Source organism: Salvelinus namaycush, chromosome 5 (genome assembly GCF_016432855.1).
Source record: "Salvelinus namaycush isolate Seneca chromosome 5, SaNama_1.0, whole genome shotgun sequence".
NCBI classification, from domain to species: Eukaryota; Metazoa; Chordata; class Actinopteri; order Salmoniformes; family Salmonidae; genus Salvelinus; species Salvelinus namaycush.
In genome coordinates, this window is record NC_052311.1 from 712,990 (window position 1) to 732,261 (window position 19,272).

The 19,272-nt window shown below is 47.4% G+C and overlaps 1 protein-coding gene across 1 annotated transcript in view; it reads left to right on the top strand.

The window, feature by feature from the left end:
* The first annotated feature begins 3,270 nt into the window (after positions 1 to 3,270).
* LOC120048754 (vascular endothelial growth factor receptor 3-like) overlaps positions 3,271 to 19,272 on the top strand; it is a 50,763-nt gene continuing 34,761 nt past the window's right edge. The window contains exons 1-2 of the mRNA XM_038994947.1: positions 3,271 to 3,282; positions 3,563 to 3,698. Of these exons, the coding sequence (XP_038850875.1) occupies positions 3,271 to 3,282; positions 3,563 to 3,698 (148 nt within the window). The remainder of the gene's footprint in view (positions 3,283 to 3,562; positions 3,699 to 19,272) is intronic.

Here is a 19,272-nt window from a genome sequence, read left to right on the forward strand (position 1 = left end):
GAGCCACTGCTAGGGCTGGCTCTGACTGCATGTTAAGGTACTTAGACCTGTGAGTCACTGCTAGGGCTGGCTCTGACTGCATGTTAAGGTACTCAGACCTGTGAGCCACTGCTAGAGCTGGCTCTGACTGCATGTTAAGGTACTCAGACCTGGGAGCCACTGCTAGGGCTGGCTCTGACTGCATGTTAAGGTATTCAGACCCGTGAGCCACTGCTAGGGCTGGCTCTGACTGCATGTGTGGGTACTCAGACCTGTGAGCCACTGCTAGGGCTGGCTCTGACTGCAGGTTAAGGTACTCAGACCTGTGAGTCACTGCTAGGGCTGGCTCTGACTGCATGTTAAGGTACTCAGACCTGTGAGCCACTGCTAGGGCTGGCTCTGACTGCATTTTAAGGTATTCAGACCTGTGAGCCACTGCTAGGGCTGGCTCTGACTGCATGTGTGGGTACTCAGACCTGTGAGTCACTGCTAGGGCTGGCTCTGACTGCATGTTAAGGTACTCAGACCTGGGAGCCACTGCTAGGGCTGGCTCTGACTGCATGTGTGGGTACTCAGACCTGGGAGCCACTGCTAGGGCTGGCTCTGACTGGATGTGTGGGTACTCAGACCTGGGAGCCACTGCTAGGGCTGGCTCTGACTGCATGTTAAGGTACTCAGACCTGGGAGCCACTGCTAGGGCTGGCTCTGACTGCATGTTAAGATACTCAGACCTGGGAGCCACTGCTAGGGCTGGCTCTGACTGCATGTTAAGGTACTCAGAGCTGGGAGCCACTGCTAGGGCTGGCTCTGACTGCATGTTAAGGTACTCAGACCTGGGAGCCACTGCTAGGGCTGGCTCTGACTGCATGTTAAGATACTCAGACCTGTGAGCCACTGCTAGGGCTGGCTCTGACTGCATGTGTGGGTACGCAGACCTCGGAGTCACTGCTAAGGCTGGCTCTGACTGCATGTGTGGGTACTCAGACCTGGGAGCCACTGCTAGGGCTGGCTCTGACTGCATGTGTGGGTACGCAGACCTCGGAGTCACTGCTAGGGCTGGCTCTGACTGCATGTTAAGGTACTCAGACCTGGGAGCCACTGCTAGGGCTGGCTCTGACTGCATGTTAAGATACTCAGACCTGGGAGCCACTGCTAGGGCTGGCTCTGACTGCATGTTAAGGTACTCAGACCTGGGAGCCACTGCTAGGGCTGGCTCTGACCATGTGTGGGTACTCAGACCTGGGAGCCACTGCTAGGGCTGGCTCTGACTGCATGTTAAGGTACTCAGACCTGGGAGTCACTGCTAGGGCTGGCTCTGACTGCATGTGTGGGTACGCAGACCTGGGAGCCACTGCTAGGGCTGCTATGACTGCATGTTAAGGTACTCAGACCTGTGAGCCACTGATAGGGCTGGCTCTGACTGCATGTTAAGGTACTCAGACCTGTGAGCCACTGCTAGGGCTGGCTCTGACTGCATGTGTGGGTACTCAGACCTGGGAGTCACTGCTAGGGCTGGCTCTGACTGCATGTGTGGGTACTCAGACCTGTGAGCCACTGCTAGGGCTGGCTCTGACTGCATGTTAAGGTACTCAGACCTGTGAGCCACTGCTAGGGCTGGCTCTGACTGCATGTTAAGGTACTCAGAGCTGTTAGCCACTGCTAGGGCTGGCTGTGACTGCATGTGTGGGTACTCAGACCTGTGAGCCACTGCTAGGGCTGGCTCTGACTGCATGTTAAGGTACTCAGACCTGGGAGTCACTGCTAGGGCTGGCTCTGACTGCATGTTAAGGTACTCAGACCTGTGAGCCACTGCTAGGGCTGGCTCTGACTCCATGTTAAGGTACTCAGACCTGGGAGCCACTGCTAGGGCTGGCTCTGACTGCATGTTAAGGTACGCAGACCTGGGAGTCACTGCTAGGGCTGGCTCTGACTGCATGTTAAGGTACTCAGACCTAGGAGCCACTGCTAGGGCTGGCTCTGACTCCATGTTAAGGTACTCAGACCTGGGAGCCACTGCTAGGGCTGGCTCTGACTGCATGTTAAGATACTCAGACCTGGGAGCCACTGCTAGGGCTGACTCTGACTGCATGTGTGGGTACTCAGACCTGGGAGCCACTGCTAGGGCTGGCTCTGACTGCATGTTAAGGTACTCAGACCTGTGAGCCACTGCTAGGGCTGGCTCTGACTGCATGATAAGGTACTCAGACCTGGGAGCCACTGCTAGGGCTGGCTCTGACTGCATGTTAAGGTACTCAGAGCTGGGAGCCACTGCTAGGGCTGGCTCTGACTGCATGTTAAGGTACTGAGACCTGTGAGCCACTGCTAGGGCTGGCTCTGACTGCATGTTAAGGTACTCAGACCTGGGAGCCACTGCTAGGGCTGGCTCTGACTGCATGTTAAGGTACTCAGACCTGGGAGCCACTGCTAGGGCTGACTCTGACTGCATGTTAAGGTACTCAGACCTTGGAGTCATTGCTAGGGCTGGCTCTGACTGCATGTTAAGGTACTGAGACCTGTGAGCCACTGCTAGGGCTGGCTCTGACTGCATGTTAAGGTACTCAGACCTGGGAGCCACTGCTAGGGCTGACTCTGACTGCATGTTAAGGTACTCAGACCTTGGAGTCATTGCTAGGGCTGGCTCTGACTGCATGTTACGGTACTGAGACCTGTGAGCCACTGCTAGGGCTGGCTCTGACTGCATGTTAAGGTACTCAGACCTGGGAGCCACTGCTAGGGCTGACTCTGACTGCATGTTAAGGTACTCAGACCTGGGAGCCACTGCTAGGGCTGGCTCTGACTGCATGTTACGGTACTGGGGTACTGGCTACAGCCTCATGTCTGAACTGATGCTAACATGATGATATGAATACTGGTAACAGCCTCATGTCCAACCCGATGCTAACGTGATGATATGAATACTGGTTACAGCCTCATGTCCAACCCGATGCTAACGTGACGGAGGAGCCAGAAAATGTAGTCAAACTTTAATGGCACTTAATTAATTACATAAATATTGTCTAAACGCCAGTCATGTTTGACAAATATATTAGGATAATTAGTATTAATGTCTAAAGGCTTGATTCTTGCGACATCCTCGTGGCAGGGTTGGTTCAGACCATTAGTGTGTTAAAGTTGAGGACTGTAGTTAGTAGATAAGAGTTATTTGTCCCTTCCTTACGGACGGGGTTTGGTTTTTACTGTGTGTGTATATATGGGGCGGATGTGCTTGGTTATTAGTGTGTATGTGTGTGTGTATATATGGGGCGGATGTGCTTGGTTATTAGTGTGTATATGTCTCTGTCCGTGTGTGTTTCCTGCGTGTGTGTGTGCACTCTTAGGTCAGTTAATCTCAGGTGATGCACACACACACACACACACACACACACACACACACACACACACACACACACACACACACACACACACACACACACACGACTATTGATACATCGTCAATCGTTCAGTCAGTCAACTTTATATTGCCAGAGGGACATTTAATTTAATGGAGTTGATTTATTGATGGTGTCAACATATATCCAGTTTGACGTCCATCCTTCTCCCTGTCCCTCCCATCTGTCTGTAGAGAATTGGCTCTGAGCTGCAGGCGCGGATCCAGGCGTCGCCAGCGTTCCTTGCGGAGCAGGAGGAGTGTGTGTTGGAACGGCTGCGGAGGGAGCAGCAGCACGGCTCTGGAACAGCTGCAGCGCCACCTGGAGGCTGTCAGAGAGGCTGTCAGAGAGGCTGCCAGATAGGCTGCCAGAGAGGCTGTCAGAGAGGCTGTCAGAGAGGCTGTCAGAGAGGCTGCCAGAGAGGCTGTCAGAGAGGCTGTCAGAGAGGCTGTCAGAGAGGCTGCCAGAGAGGCTGTCAGAGAGGCTGTCAGTCAGCTGGATCACAGTATGAGACTCCTGCATGAGGCTGCTACTACCACGCACCAGACTGGACTAGTTATTGAAACGTTTTTCAGGATTTATAGAAATACAAGTAGGCCTATACACTACACGACCGAAGGTATGTGGACACCTGCTCGTCGAACATCTCATTCCAAAATCATGGGCATTAATATTAGAGGTCGACCGATTAATCGGGGCCGATTTCAAGTTTTCATAACAATCGGAAATCGGTATTTTTTGGCGCCGATTTGCCGATTTATTAAAAAAAAATTTTTTTTTACAGCTTTTATTTAATCTTTATTTAACTAGGCAAGTCAGTTAAGAACACATTCTTATTTTCAATGGCGGCCTAGGAACGTTCTGCCTCAGATTTTTAACCTTTTCAGCTCGGGGGACCCAATCTTGCAACCTTACAGTTAACTAGTCCAATGCTCTAACACCTGATTACATTGCACTCCACGAGGAGTCTGCCTGTTAGCGAATGCAGTAAGCTAAGGTAAGTTGCTAGCTAGCATTAAACTTATCTTATAAAAAACAATCAATCAATGAGTGTCATTGCTCCAATGTGTACTTAACCATAAACATCAATGCCTTTCTTAAAATCAATACACAAGTATATATTTTTAAACCTGCATATTTAGCTAAAAGAAATCCAGGTTAGCAGGCAATATTAACCAGGTGAAATTGTGTCATTTCTCTTGCGTTCATTGCACGCAGAGTCAGGGTATATGCAACAGTTTGGGCCGCCTGGCTCTTTGCGAACTAATTTGCCAGAATTTTACGTAATTATGACAACATTGAAGGTTGTGCAATGTAACAGGAATATTTAGACTCATGGATGCCACCCGTTAGATAAAATACGGAACGGAATAAACGTTTTGTTTTCGAGGTGATAGTTTCCGGATTAGTCAAAGGTATATGGTTTAGAGAGAAATAGTCGACGCGTTATAATTCCTGTAATAACTTGCGGCTGAACTTGAAAGGGGTTCCTTCGTTATTTTACCGTTCATGTCTTCCATAGAGAATGTCTTGATCTACTTCAAATAAGGTCTGTGTTTCGTGCAGGCTTAAACCGCCTCGACGTTTTGATACCCGTGTAAATCTCACTAGGATAAGGTAACGTTTGTCAACATATTTTCATAAATCCACTCTACAATTTTTTTTATCTTCGCTTATATTTAGCCAATATTGATCAGAGTTAACTTGTCCTATGGATATCTACACAGTTATAAAATTGGCACGGTGATGTAAGCCTACACGAAACACAGACCTTATTTTAAGCGAATCTAAAAATATCCTATGGAATAAATGAAGGAACCGCTTTTCAGATTTTGCTAAAAGGTGTCATGGGAATTATGACTCGCACTTTGGTTGTCAATTCTTACCATGCCCATTATTAAAATAGGATTTCCTGCATATAGAAATTAAAGTTTTTGTTTTCAACATTCATCACAGGTATTCATCACAATCTATTTTTATTCAAACAGTTGAGAGTATTTGTCTCCTAAGCAGACTCTTCAGTATCATTGTCACTTCAGAGCTGTGTGCGTGTGTGTATTTATGTATTATATTAAGTTAAAATAAAAGTGTTCATTGTTCATTCAGTATTGTTGCAATTGTCATTATTACAAAAATGTGTGTGTGTGTGTATGATATATATATATATATACATATTTTTTTTTAAATAAATCGGCCGATTAATCGGTATCGGCTTTTTTTGTCCTCCAATAATCGGTATCGGCATTGAAAAATCATAATCGGTCGACCTCTAATTAATATGGAGTTGGTCCCACCCTTTGCTGGTATAACAGCTTCCACTCTTCTGGGAAGGCTTTCCACTAGATGTTGGAACATTGCTGCGGGGACTTGCTTCCATTCAGCCACAAGAGCATTAGTGAGGTCAGGCACTGATGTTGGGTGATTAGGCCTGGCTCACAGTCGGCGTTCCAATTCATCCCAAAAGGTGTTCAATGGGGTTGAGGTCAGGGCTCTGTGCAGGCCAGTCAAGTACTTCCACACCGATCTCGACAAACCATTTCTGTATGGACCTTGTTTTTTGCACAGGGACATTGTCATGCTGAAACAGGAAAGGGCCTTCCCCAAACTGTTGCCACAAAGTTGGAAGCACAGATTTGTCTAGAATGTCATTGTATGTTGTAGCGTTAAGATTTCCCATCACTGGAACTAAGGGGCCTGAACCATGAAAAACAGCCCCAGACCATTATTCCTCCTCCACCAAACTTTACAGTTGGAACTATGCATTGGGGCAGGTAGCGTTCTCCTGGCATCCTCCAAACCCAGATTCGTCCGTCGGACTGCCAGATGGTGAAGCATGATTCATCACTCCAGAGAACGCGTTTCCACTGCTCCAGAGTCCAATGGCGGTGAGCTTTACACCACTCCAGCCGACGCTTGTCATTGCGAATGTCACGTCCTGACCATAGATATCCTTTTTATGTCTCTGTTTTGGTTGGTCAAGGCGTGAGTTTGGGTGGGCATTCTATGTCTGGTGTTCTATGTTGTCCTTGTGTTGTATTTCTGTGTGTTTGGCCTGATATGGTTCTCAATCAGAGGCAGCTGTCTATCATTGTCTCTGATTGAGAATCATATTTAGGTAGCCTGTTCCCACCTGTGTTTGTGGGTGGTCTTCTTCTCCTCCAGACGACAAGCGTTACAGTGCATGGTTATCTTAGGCTTGTGTGCGGCTGCTCAGCCATGGAAACCCATTTCATGAAGCTCCCGACGAACAGTTCTTGATCTGACGTTGCTTACAGAGGCAGTTTGGAACTCGGTAGGGAGTGTTGCAACCGAGGACAGACTATTTTTGCACGCTACACGTTTCAGCACTTGGCGGTCCCATTCTGTGAGCTTGTGTGGCCTACCACTACGTGGATGAGCCGTTGTTGCTCCTAGACGTTTCCACATTACAATAACAGCAGTTACAGTTGACCGGGACAGCTTTAGCAGGGCAGAACTTTGACGAACTGACTTGTTGGAAAGGTGGCATCCTATGACGGTGTCACGTTGAAAGTCACTGAGCTCTTCAGTAAGGCCATTCTTCTACCAATGTTTGTCTATGGAGATTGCATTTTGTTACAGCCTTATTCTGAAATGTATTCTATTTTTTCCCCCGTCAAATGTGTAAATTTAAAACTGAAATATCACATTTACCTATGTATTCAGATCCTTTATTCTCAGTGCTTGTTCAAGCACCTTTGGAAGCAATTACAGCATTGCGTCTTCTTGGGTATGACGCTACAAGTTTGGCACACCTGTATTTGTGGAGTTTCTCCCATTCTTCTCTGCAGATCCTCTCAAGCTCTGTCAGGCTGGATGGGGAGCGTCACTGCATAGCTATTTTCAGGTCTCTCCAGAGATGTTAGATCAGGTTCAAGTCTGGGCTCTGGTTGGGCCACTCAGTGACATTCAGAGACTTGTCCAGAAGCCACTTCTGTGTTGTCTTGGCTGTGTGCTTAGGGTCAATGTAATGCTGGAAGGTGAACCTTCACCCCAGTCTGAGGTCCTGAGCGCTCTGGAGCAGGTTTTCATCAAGGAGCTCTCTGTACTTTGCTCCGTTCATCTTACCCTCGATCCTGACTAGTTTCCCAGTCCCTGCTGCTGAAAAACCTCCCCACAGTATGATGCTGCCACCATGCTTCACAGTAATGATGGTGCCACATGTCCTCCAGATGTGACGCTTGATATTCAGGCCAAAGAGTTCAGTTTCTTCAGACCAGAGAATCTTGTTTTGGTCTGAGTGTCCTTTAGGTGCCTTATGGCAAACTCCAAGTGGGCTGTCATGTGCCTTTTACTGAGGAGTGGCTTTTATCTGGACACTACCATAATGGTCTGATTTGTGGAGTGCTGCAGAGATGGTTGTCCTTCTGGAAGGTTCTCCCATCTCCACAGAGAAACTCTGGAGCTCTGTCAGAGTGACCATCGGGTTCTTGGTCACCTCTCTAACCAAGGCCCTTCTCTCCCCATTGCTCAGTTTGGCCAGGTGGCCAGCTCTAGGAAAAGTATTGGTGGTTCCAAACTTCTTCCATGTATGAATGATGGAGGCCATTGTGTTCTTGAGGACCTTCAATGCAATTTTTCGGTACCCTTTCCCATATCTGTGCCTCGACACAATCTTGTCTTAAAGCTCTAATTCCTTCGACCTCATGGCTTGGTTTTTTCTCTGACATGCACTGTCAACTGTGGGACCTTATATAGACAGGTGTGTGCCTTTCCAAATCATGTCCAATCAATTGAATTTACCACAGGTGGACTCCAATCAAGTTGTAGAAACATCTTAAGCGTGATCAATGGAAACAGGATGCACCTGAGCTCAATTTCAAGTCTCATAGACAAGGGTCTAAATACCTATGTACATTTGCAAAAATATCTTAACCTGTTATCTCTTTGTCATTATGCGTTATTGCGTGTAGATTGATGAAAAATAATAATTTGATCCGTTTTAGAATAATGCTGTAACAAAATGTGAAAAAGTCAAGGGGTCTGAATACTTTCTGAATGCACTGTAGATCGTACTTTTTGGAGAAATGTCCTCTGGTCTGATGAAACAAAAATAGAACTGTTTGGCCATAATGACCATCGTTATGTTTGGAGGAAAATGGGGACGCTTGCAAGCCGAAGAACACCATCCCAACAGTGACGCACAGGGCTGGCAGCATCGTGTTGTGGGGGTGCTTTGCTGCAGGAGGGACTGGTGCACTTCACAAAATAGAGGGCATCATGAAGGAGGAAAATTATGTGGATATATTGAAGCAACATCTCAAGACATCAGTCAGGAAGTTAAAGGTTGGTTGCAAATGGGTCTTCCAAATGGACAATGACCCCAAGCATACTTCCAAAGGCAAAATGGCTTAAGGACAACAACGTCAAGGTATTGGAGTGGCCATCACAAAGCCCTGACCTCAATTTCATAGAAAATTTGTGGCAGAACTGAAAAAGCGTGTGCGAGGAAGGAGACCTACAAACCTGACTCAGTTACACCAGCTCTGCCAGGAGGAATGGGTCAAAAATCACCCAACTTATTGTGGGAAGCTTGTGGAAGGCTACCCAAAACGTTTGACTCAAGTTAAACGATTTAAAGGCAATGCTACCAAATACTAATTGAGTGTATGTAAACTTCTGACCCATTGGGAATGCGATGAAAGAAATAAAAGCTGAAATAAATAATTCTCTCTACTATTATTCTGACATTTCACATTCTTAAAATAAAGTGGTGATCCTAACTGACCTAAGACAGGGAATTTTTACTAGGATTAAATGTCAGGAATTGTGAAAAACTGAGTTTAAATGTATTTGACTAAGGTGTATATAAATTTCCGACTTCAACTGTAAGTATGCAGATGGATTTCAATGGCAGAAAAATCCCTGTATTCCAGTTGGGAAGTCCATTGTATGGTATTCAAAGTGTTTGTTCTTGTCAACAGTATTCCAGTTGGGAAGTCCATTCTATGGTATTCAAAGTGTTTATTCTTGTCAACAGTATTCCAGTTGGGAAGTCCATTCTATGGTATTCAAAGTGTTTATTCTTGTCAACAGTATTCCAGTTGGGAAGTCCATTCTATGGTATTCAAAGTTTTTATTCTTGTCGACAGTATTCCAGTTGGGAAGTCGGGAGACACTGTGGCCCCATCCAACGATACCCCCGGAATGGGCCAAACAGGCAGGATATAACCCCACCCACTTTGCCAAAGCACAGCCCCCACACCACTAGAGGGATATCTTCAACCACCAACTTACCATCCTGAGACAAGGCCGAGTATAGCCCACAAAGATCTCCGCAACGGCACAACCCAAGGGGGGCGCCAACCCAGACAGGAAGATCACGTCAGTGACTCAACCCACTCAAGTGACGCACCCCTCCCAGGGACGGCATGGAAGAGCACCAGTAAGCCAGTGACTCAGCCCCTGTAACAGGGTTAGAGGCAGAGAATCCCAGTGGAGAGAGGGGAACTGGCCTGGCAGAGACAGCAAGTGCGGTTCGTTGCTCCAGTGCCTTTCCGTTCACCTTCACACTCCTGGGCCAGACTACACTCAATCATAGGACCTACTGAAGAGATGAGTCTTCAATAAAGACTTAAAGGTTGAGACCGAGTCTGCGTCTCTCACATGGGTAGGTAGACCGTTCCATAAAAAATGGAGCTCTATAGGAGAAAGCCCTGCCTCCAGCTGTTTGTTTAAAAATTCTAGGGACAGTAAGGAGGCCTGCGTCTTGTGACCGTAGCGTACATGTAGGTATGTACGGCAGGATCAAATTGGAAAGATAGGTAGGAGCAAGCCCATGTAATGCTTTGTAGGTTAGCAGTTAAACCTTGAAGTGAGCCCTTGCCTTAACAGGAAACCAGTGTAGAGAGGCTAGCACTGGAGTAATATGATCAAATATTTTGGTTCTAGTCAAGATTCTAGCAGCCGTGTTTAGCACTAACTGAAGTTTATTTAGTGCTTTATCCGGGTAGCCGGAAAGAAGAGCATTGCAGTAGTCTGACCTAGAAGTAACAAAAGCATGGATACATTTTTCTGCATCATTTTTGGACAGAAAGTTTCTGATTTTTGCAATGTTACGTAGATGGAAAAAAGCTGTCCTTGAAACAGTCTTGATATGTTCGTCAAAAGAGATCAGGGTCCAGAGTAACGCCGAGGTCCTTCACAGTTTTATTTGAGACGACTGTACAACCATCAAGATTAATTGTCAGTTTCAACAGAAGATCTCTTTGTTTCTTGGGACCTAGAAAAAGCATCTCTGTTTTGTCTGAGTTTAAAAGTAAAACATTTGCAGCCATCCACTTCCTTATGTCTGAAACACAGGCTTCCAGGGAGGGCAATTTTGGGGCTTCACCGTGTTTCATCGAAATGTACAGCTGTGTGTGATCCGCATAGCAGTGAAAGTTAACATTATGTTTCCGAATGACATCACCAAGAGGTAAAATATATAGTGAAAACAATAGTGGTCCTAAAACGGAACCTTGAGGAACACCGACATTTACAGTTGATTGGTCAGAGGACAAACCATCCACAGAGACAAACTGATATCTTTCCGACAGATAAGATCTAAACCAGGCCAGATCTTATCTGTGTCGACCAATTTGGGTTTCCAATCTCTCCAAAAGAATGTGGTGATCAATGGTATTAAATGCAGCACTAAGGTCTAGGAGCACGAGGACAGATGCAGAGTCTCGGTCTGACGCCATTAAAAGGTCCTTTACCACCTTCACAAGTGCAGTCTCAGTGCTATGATGGGGTCTAAAACCAGACTTTGTATACATTGTTTGTCTTCAGGAAGGCAGTGAGTTGCTGCGCAACAGATTTTTTTTTTTTTTAATTGAGAGGAATGGAAGATTCGATATAGGCCGATAGTTTTTTATATTTTCTGGGTCAAGGTTTGGCTTTTTCAAGAGAGGCTTTATTACTGCTACTTTTAGTGAGTTTGGTACACATCCGGTGGATAGGGAGCCGTTTATTATGTTCAACATAGGAGGGCCAAGCACAGGAACCAGCTCGTTCAGTAGTTTAGTTGGAATAGGATCCAGTATGCAGCTTGAAGGTTTAGAGGGCATGATTATTTTCATCATTGTGTTAAGAGAAATAGTACTAAAACACTTGAGTGTCTCCCTTGATCCTAGGTCCTGACAGAGTTTTGCAGACTCAGGACAACTGAGCTTAGGAGGAATACGCAGATTTAAAGAGGAGTCCGTAATTTGCTTTCTAATGATCGTGATCTTTTCCTCAAAGAAGTTCATGAATTTATCGCTGCTGAAGTGAAAGGCATCCTCTCTTGGGGAAAGCTGCTTTTTAGTTAACTTTGCGACAGTATCAAAAATAAATTTAGGATGTGGGTGGGCCTATGCCCTCCCAGGCCCACCCATGGCTGAGCCCCTGCCCAGTCATGTGAAATCCATGGATTACAACCTAATTAATTTATTTCAGTTGACGGATTTCCTTATGATCTGTGACTCAGTAAAATCTTTAAATTTTATCATTCTATGTTTATATTTTAGTTCAGTATATAGTAAGTTATATTAGTAAATATGGCATTGTTGTTCTGTCTCCAACAACAATATACACCTGTGGGGATGTAAATAAACTGTTTAGCCAAATTTTGGACACGTGCTTGACATTTCTTGTGAACCACACCAGTTAGGGATACCATGCAAACCACATCCATTGGGGATACCATGCAAACCACACCTGTTGGGGATACCATGCAAACCACACCTGTTGGGGATACCATGCAAACCACACCAGTTAGGGATACCATGCAAACCACATCCATTGGGGATACCATGCAAACCACATCCATTGGGGATACCATGCAAACCACACCAGTTGGGGATACCATGCAAACCACACCCATTGGGGATACCATGCAAACCACATCCATTGGGGATACCATGCAAACCACACCAGTTGGGGATACCATGCAAACCACATCTGTTGGGGATACCATGCAAACCACACCAGTTAGGGATACCATGCAAACCACACCAGTTAGGGATACCATGCAAACCACACCCATTGGGGATACCATGCAAACCACATCCATTGGGGATACCATGCAAACCACATCCATTGGGGATACCATGCAAACCACACCTGTTGGGGATACCATGCAAACCACATCCATTGGGGATACCATGCAAACCACATCCATTGGGGATACCATGCAAACCATACCAGTTGGGGATACCATGCAAACCATACCAGTTAGGGATACCATGCAAACCACACCCATTGGGGATACCATGCAAACCACACCAGTTGGGGATACCATGCAAACCACACCAGTTAGGGATACCATGCAAACCACACCTGTTGGGGATACCATGCAAACCACACCTGTTGGGGATACCATGCAAACCACATCCATTGGGGATACCATGAAAACCATACCAGTTGGGGATACCATGCAAACCACATCCATTGGGGATACCATGCAAACCACACCTGTTGGGGATACCATGCAAACCACATCCATTGGGGATACCATGCAAACCATACCAGTTGGGGATACCATGCAAACCACATCCATTGGGGATACCATGCAAACCACATCCATTGGGGATACCATGCAAACCACATCTGTTGGGGATACCATGCAAACCACATCCATTGGGGATACCATGCAAACCACACCTGTTGGGGATACCATGCAAACCACATCCATTGGGGATACCATGCAAACCACACCTGTTGGGGATACCATGCAAACCACACCTGTTGGGGATACCATGCAAACCACACCAGTTGGGGATACCATGCAAACCACATCCATTGGGGATACCATGCAAACCACACCTGTTGGGGATACCATGCAAACCACACCTGTTGGGGATACCATGCAAACCACACCAGTTGGGGATACTATGCAAACCACACCTGTTGGGGATACCATGCAAACCACACCTGTTGGGGATACCATGCAAACCACACCTGTTGGGGATACCATGCAAACCACACCTGTTGGGGATACCATGCAAACCACATCCATTGGGGATACCATGCAAACCACATCCATTGGGGATACCATGCAAACCACACCTGTTGGGGATACCATGCAAACCACACCAGTTGGGGATACCATGCACACCATACCAGTTGGGGATACCATGCAAACCACATCCATTGGGGATAGCATGCAAACCACACCCATTGGGGATACCATGCAAACCACATCCATTGGGGATACCATGCAAACCACACCTGTTGGGGATACCATGCAAACCACACCCATTGGGGATACCATGCAAACCACATCCATTGGGGATACCATGCAAACCACATCCATTGAGAATACCATGCAAACCACACCCATTGGGGATACCATGCAATCCACATCTGTTGGGGATACCATGCAAACCACACCTGTTGGGGATACCATGCAAACCACATCCATTGGGGATACCATGCAAACCACATCCGTTAGGGATACCATGCAAACCACACCAGTTGGGGATACCATGCAAACCACACCAGTTGGGGATACCATGCAAACCACATCCATTGGGGATACCATGCAAACCACATCCATTGGGGATACCATGCAATCCACACCCATTGGGGATACCATGCAAACCACATCTATTGGGGATACCATGCAAACCACACCCATTGGGGATACCATGCAAACCACACCTGTTGGGGATACCATGCAAACCACATCCATTGGGGATACCATGCAAACCACACCCATTGGGGATACCATGCAAACCACACCTGTTGGGGATACCATGCAAACCACACCTGTTGGGGATACCATGCAAACCACATCCATTGGGGATACCATGCAAACCACATCTGTTGGGGATACCATGCAAACCACACCTGTTGGGGATACCATGCAAACCACACCTGTTGGGGATACCATGCAAACCACACCTGTTGGGGATACCATGCAAACCACACCTGTTGGGGATACCATGCAAACCACACCTGTTGGGGATACCATGCAAACCATACCTGTTGGGGATACCATGTAAACCACACCCATTGGGGATACCATGCAAACCACACCTGTTGGGGATACCATGCAAACCACACCTGTTGGGGATACCATGCAAACCACACCTGTTGGGGATACCATGCAAACCACACCTGTTGGGGATACCATGCAAACCACATCGATTGGGGATACCATGCAAACCACATCCATTGGGGATACCATGCAAACCATACCTGTTGGGGATACCATGCAAACCACATCCATTGGGGATACCATGCAAACCACATCCATTGGGGATACCATGCACACCACACCCATTGGGGATACCATGCAAACCACACCAGTTGGGGATACCATGCAAACCACATCCATTGGGGATACCATGCAAACCACATCCATTGGGGATACCATGCAAACCACATCCATTGGGGATACCATGCAAACCACATCCATTGGGGATACCATGCAAACCACACCTGTTGGAGATACCATTGCAAACCACACCAGTTGGGGATACCATGAAAACCACACCCATTGGGGATACCATGCAAACCACATCCATTGGGGATACCATGCAAACCACACCAGTTGGGGATACCATGCAAACCACATCCATTGGGGATACCATGCAAACCACACCTGTTCGGGATACCATGCAAACCACACCAGTTGGGGATACCATGCAAACCACATCTGTTGGGGATACCATGCAACCCACACCCATTGGGGATACCATGCAAACCACACCTGTTGGGGATACCATGCAAACCACATCCATTGGGGAGACCATGCAAACCACACCCATTGGGGATACCATGCAAACCACACCTGTTGGGGATACCATGCAAACCACACCTGTTGGGGATACCATGCAAACCACATCCATTGGGGATACCATGCAAACCACACCTGTTGGGGATACCATGCAAACCACACCAGTCGGGGATACCATGCAAACCACATCCATTGGGGATACCATGCAAACCAAACCTGTTGGGGATACCATGCAAACCACACCTGTTGGGGATACCATGCAAACCATACCTGTTGGGGATACCATGTAAACCACACCCATTGGGGATACCATGCAAACCACACCTGTTGGGGATACCATGCAAACCACACCTGTTGGGGATACCATGCAAACCACACCTGTTGGGGATACCATGCAAACCACACCTGTTGGGGATACCATGCAAACCACATCCATTGGGGATACCATGCAAACCACATCCATTGGGGATACCATGCAAACCATACCTGTTGGGGATACCATGCAAACCACATCCATTGGGGATACCATGCAAACCACATCAATTGGGAATACCATGCACACCACACCCATTGGGGATACCATGCAAACCACACCAGTTGGGGATACCATGCAAACCACATCCATTGGGGATACCATGCAAACCACACCTGTTGGGGATACCATGCAAACCACACCTGTTGGGGATACCATGCAAACCACATCCATTGGGGATACCATGCAAACCACACCCGTTGGGGATACCATGCAAACCACACCTGTTGGGGATACCATGCAAACCACATCCATTGGGGATACCATGCAAACCACATCTGTTGGGGATACCATGCAAACCACACCTGTTGGGGATACCATGCAAACCACATCCATTGGGGATACCATGCAAACCACACCTGTTGGGGTTACCATGCAAACCACACCTGTTGGGGATACCATGCAAACCATACCTGTTGGGGATACCATGTAAACCACACCCATTGGGGATACCATGCAAACCACACCTGTTGGGGATACCATGCAAACCACACCAGTTGGGGATACTATGCAAACCACACCTGTTGGGGATACCATGCAAACCACACCTGTTGGGGATACCATGCAAACCACACCAGTTGGGGATACCATGCAAACCACACCTGTTGGGGATACCATGCAAACCACACCTGTTGGGGATACCATGCAAACCATACCTGTTGGGGATACCATGTAAACCACACCCATTGGGGATACCATGCAAACCACACCTGTTGGGGATACCATGCAAACCACATCCATTGGGGATACCATGTAAACCACACCTGTTGGGGATACCATGCAAACCACATCCATTGGGGATACCATGCAAACCACATCCGTTAGGGATACCATGCAAACCACACCAGTTGGGGATACCATGCAAACCACACCAGTTGGGGATACCATGCAAACCACACCTGTTGGGGATACCATGCAAACCACACCTGTTGGGGATACCATGCAAACCACACCTGTTGGGGATACCATGCAAACCACATCCATTGGGGATACCATGCAAACCACATCTGTTGGGGATACCATGCAAACCACACCAGTCGGGGATACCATGCAAACCACATCCATTGGGGATACCATGCAAACCACACCCATTGGGGATACCATGCAAACCACACCTGTTGGGGATACCATGCAAACCACACCTGTTGGGGATACCATGCAAACCATACCTGTTGGGGATACCATGTAAACCACACCCATTGGGGATACCATGCAAACCACACCTGTTGGGGATACCATGCAAACCACACCAGTTGGGGATATTATGCAAACAACACCTGTTGGGGATACCATGCAAACCACACCTGTTTGGGATACCATGCAAACCACACCTGTTGGAGATACCATGCAAACCACACCTGTTGTGGATACCATGCAAACCACATCCATTGGGGATACCATGCAAACCACATCCATTGGGGATACCATGCAAACTATACCTGTTGGGGATACCATGCAAACCACATCCATTGGGGATACCATGTAAACCACATCCGTTAGGGATACCATGCAAACCACACCAGTTGGGGATACCATGCAAACCACACCAGTTGGGGATACCATGCAAACCACATCCATTGGGGATACCATGCAAACCACATCCATTGGGGATACCATGCAAACCACACCCATTGGGGATACCATGCAAACCACACCAGTTGGGGATACCATGCAAACCACATCCATTGGGGATACCATGCAAACCACACCTGTTGGGGATACCATGCAAACCACATCCATTGGGGATACCATGCAAACCACACCAGTTGGGGATACCATGCAAACCACATCCATTGGGGATACCATGCAAACCACATCCATTGGGGATACCATGCAAACCACATCCATTGGGGATACCATGCAAACCACACCCATTGGGGATACCATGCAAACCACACCAGTTGGGGATACCATGCAAACCACATCCCATTGGGGATACCATGCAAACCACACCCATGTTGGGGATTACCTAGCAAACCACATCCATGTTGGGGATACCATTCAAACCATACCCATTGTGGATACCATGTCAAACCACACAACCATTGGGGATACCATTCAAACCACACCTGTTGGTGATACCATGCCAAACCACACCCTTTCGGGGAGACCATGCAAACCACCTTGTTGGGGATACCATGCACAACCACATCCATGTTGGGATACCATGCAAACCACATCCATGTGGGGATACCATGCAAACCACACCTGTTTGGGGATACCATGCAAACCACACCTGTTGGGTGATACCATGCAAACACATACCTGTTGGAGATACCATGCAAACCACCCACCCATTTCGGGGATACCATGCAAACCACACCTGTTGGGGATACCATGCAAACCACACTAGTTGGGTGATACCTATGCAAACCACATCCATGTTGGGGATACCATGCAAACTCAAATCCATTGGGATACCATGTAAACACCCACCAGTTGGGATACCATGCAAACCACATCCATTGGGGATACCATGCAAACCACATCCGTTAGGGATACCATGCAAACCACACCATTTGGGATACCATGCAAACCACACAGTTGGGGATACCATGCAAACCACACCTGTTGGGATACCATGCAAACCACACCGTTGGGATACCATGCAAACCACATCCATTTGGGGATACCATGCAAACCACATCCATTGGGGATACCATGCAAACCACACCTGTTGGGATACCATGCAAACCACACCATCGGGGATACCATGCAAACCACATCCATTTGGGGATACCATGCAAACCACACCTTTGGGGATACCATGCAAACCACACCTTTGGGGATACATGCAACCACACCGTTTGGGAATACCATGCAAACCACACCTTTGGGGATACCATGCAAACCACACCGTTGGGGATACCATGCAAACCACACCTGTTGGGGATACCATGCAAACCACACCAGTTGGGGATATTATGCAAACAACACCTGCTTGGGGATACCATGCAAACCACACCTGTTTGGGATAACCATGCAAACCACACCGTTGGGATACCATGCAAACCACATCCTGTTGGGGATACCATGCAAACCACATCCATTGGGGATACCATGCAACCACATCCATTGGGGATACCATGCAAACAACCTGTTGGGTACCATGCAAACCACATCCTGGGGATACCATGCAAACCACATCCATTGGGGATACCATGCAAACCACACCCATTGGGGATACCATGCAAACCACACCAGTTGGGGATACCATGCAAACCACATCCATTGGGGATACCATGCAAACCACACCCATTGGGGATACCATGCAAACCACACCTGTTGGGGATACCATTCAAACCATACCTGTTGGGGATACCATGTAAACCACACCTGTTGGGGATACATCAAACCACATGTGTGGGATACCATTAAACCACACCCATTGGGGATACCATGCAAACACACACCTGTTGGGGATACCATGCAAACCACATCCATTGGGGATACCATGCAAACCACATCCGGTAGGGATACCATGCAAACCACACCATTGGGGATACCATGCAAACCACCCCATTTGGGGATACCATGCAAACCACAACCTGTTCGGGATACCATGCAAACACACCTGTTGGGGATACCATGCAAACCACAACCTGTTGGGGATACCATGCAAACCATCTGCTCCTCAAAACAACAAC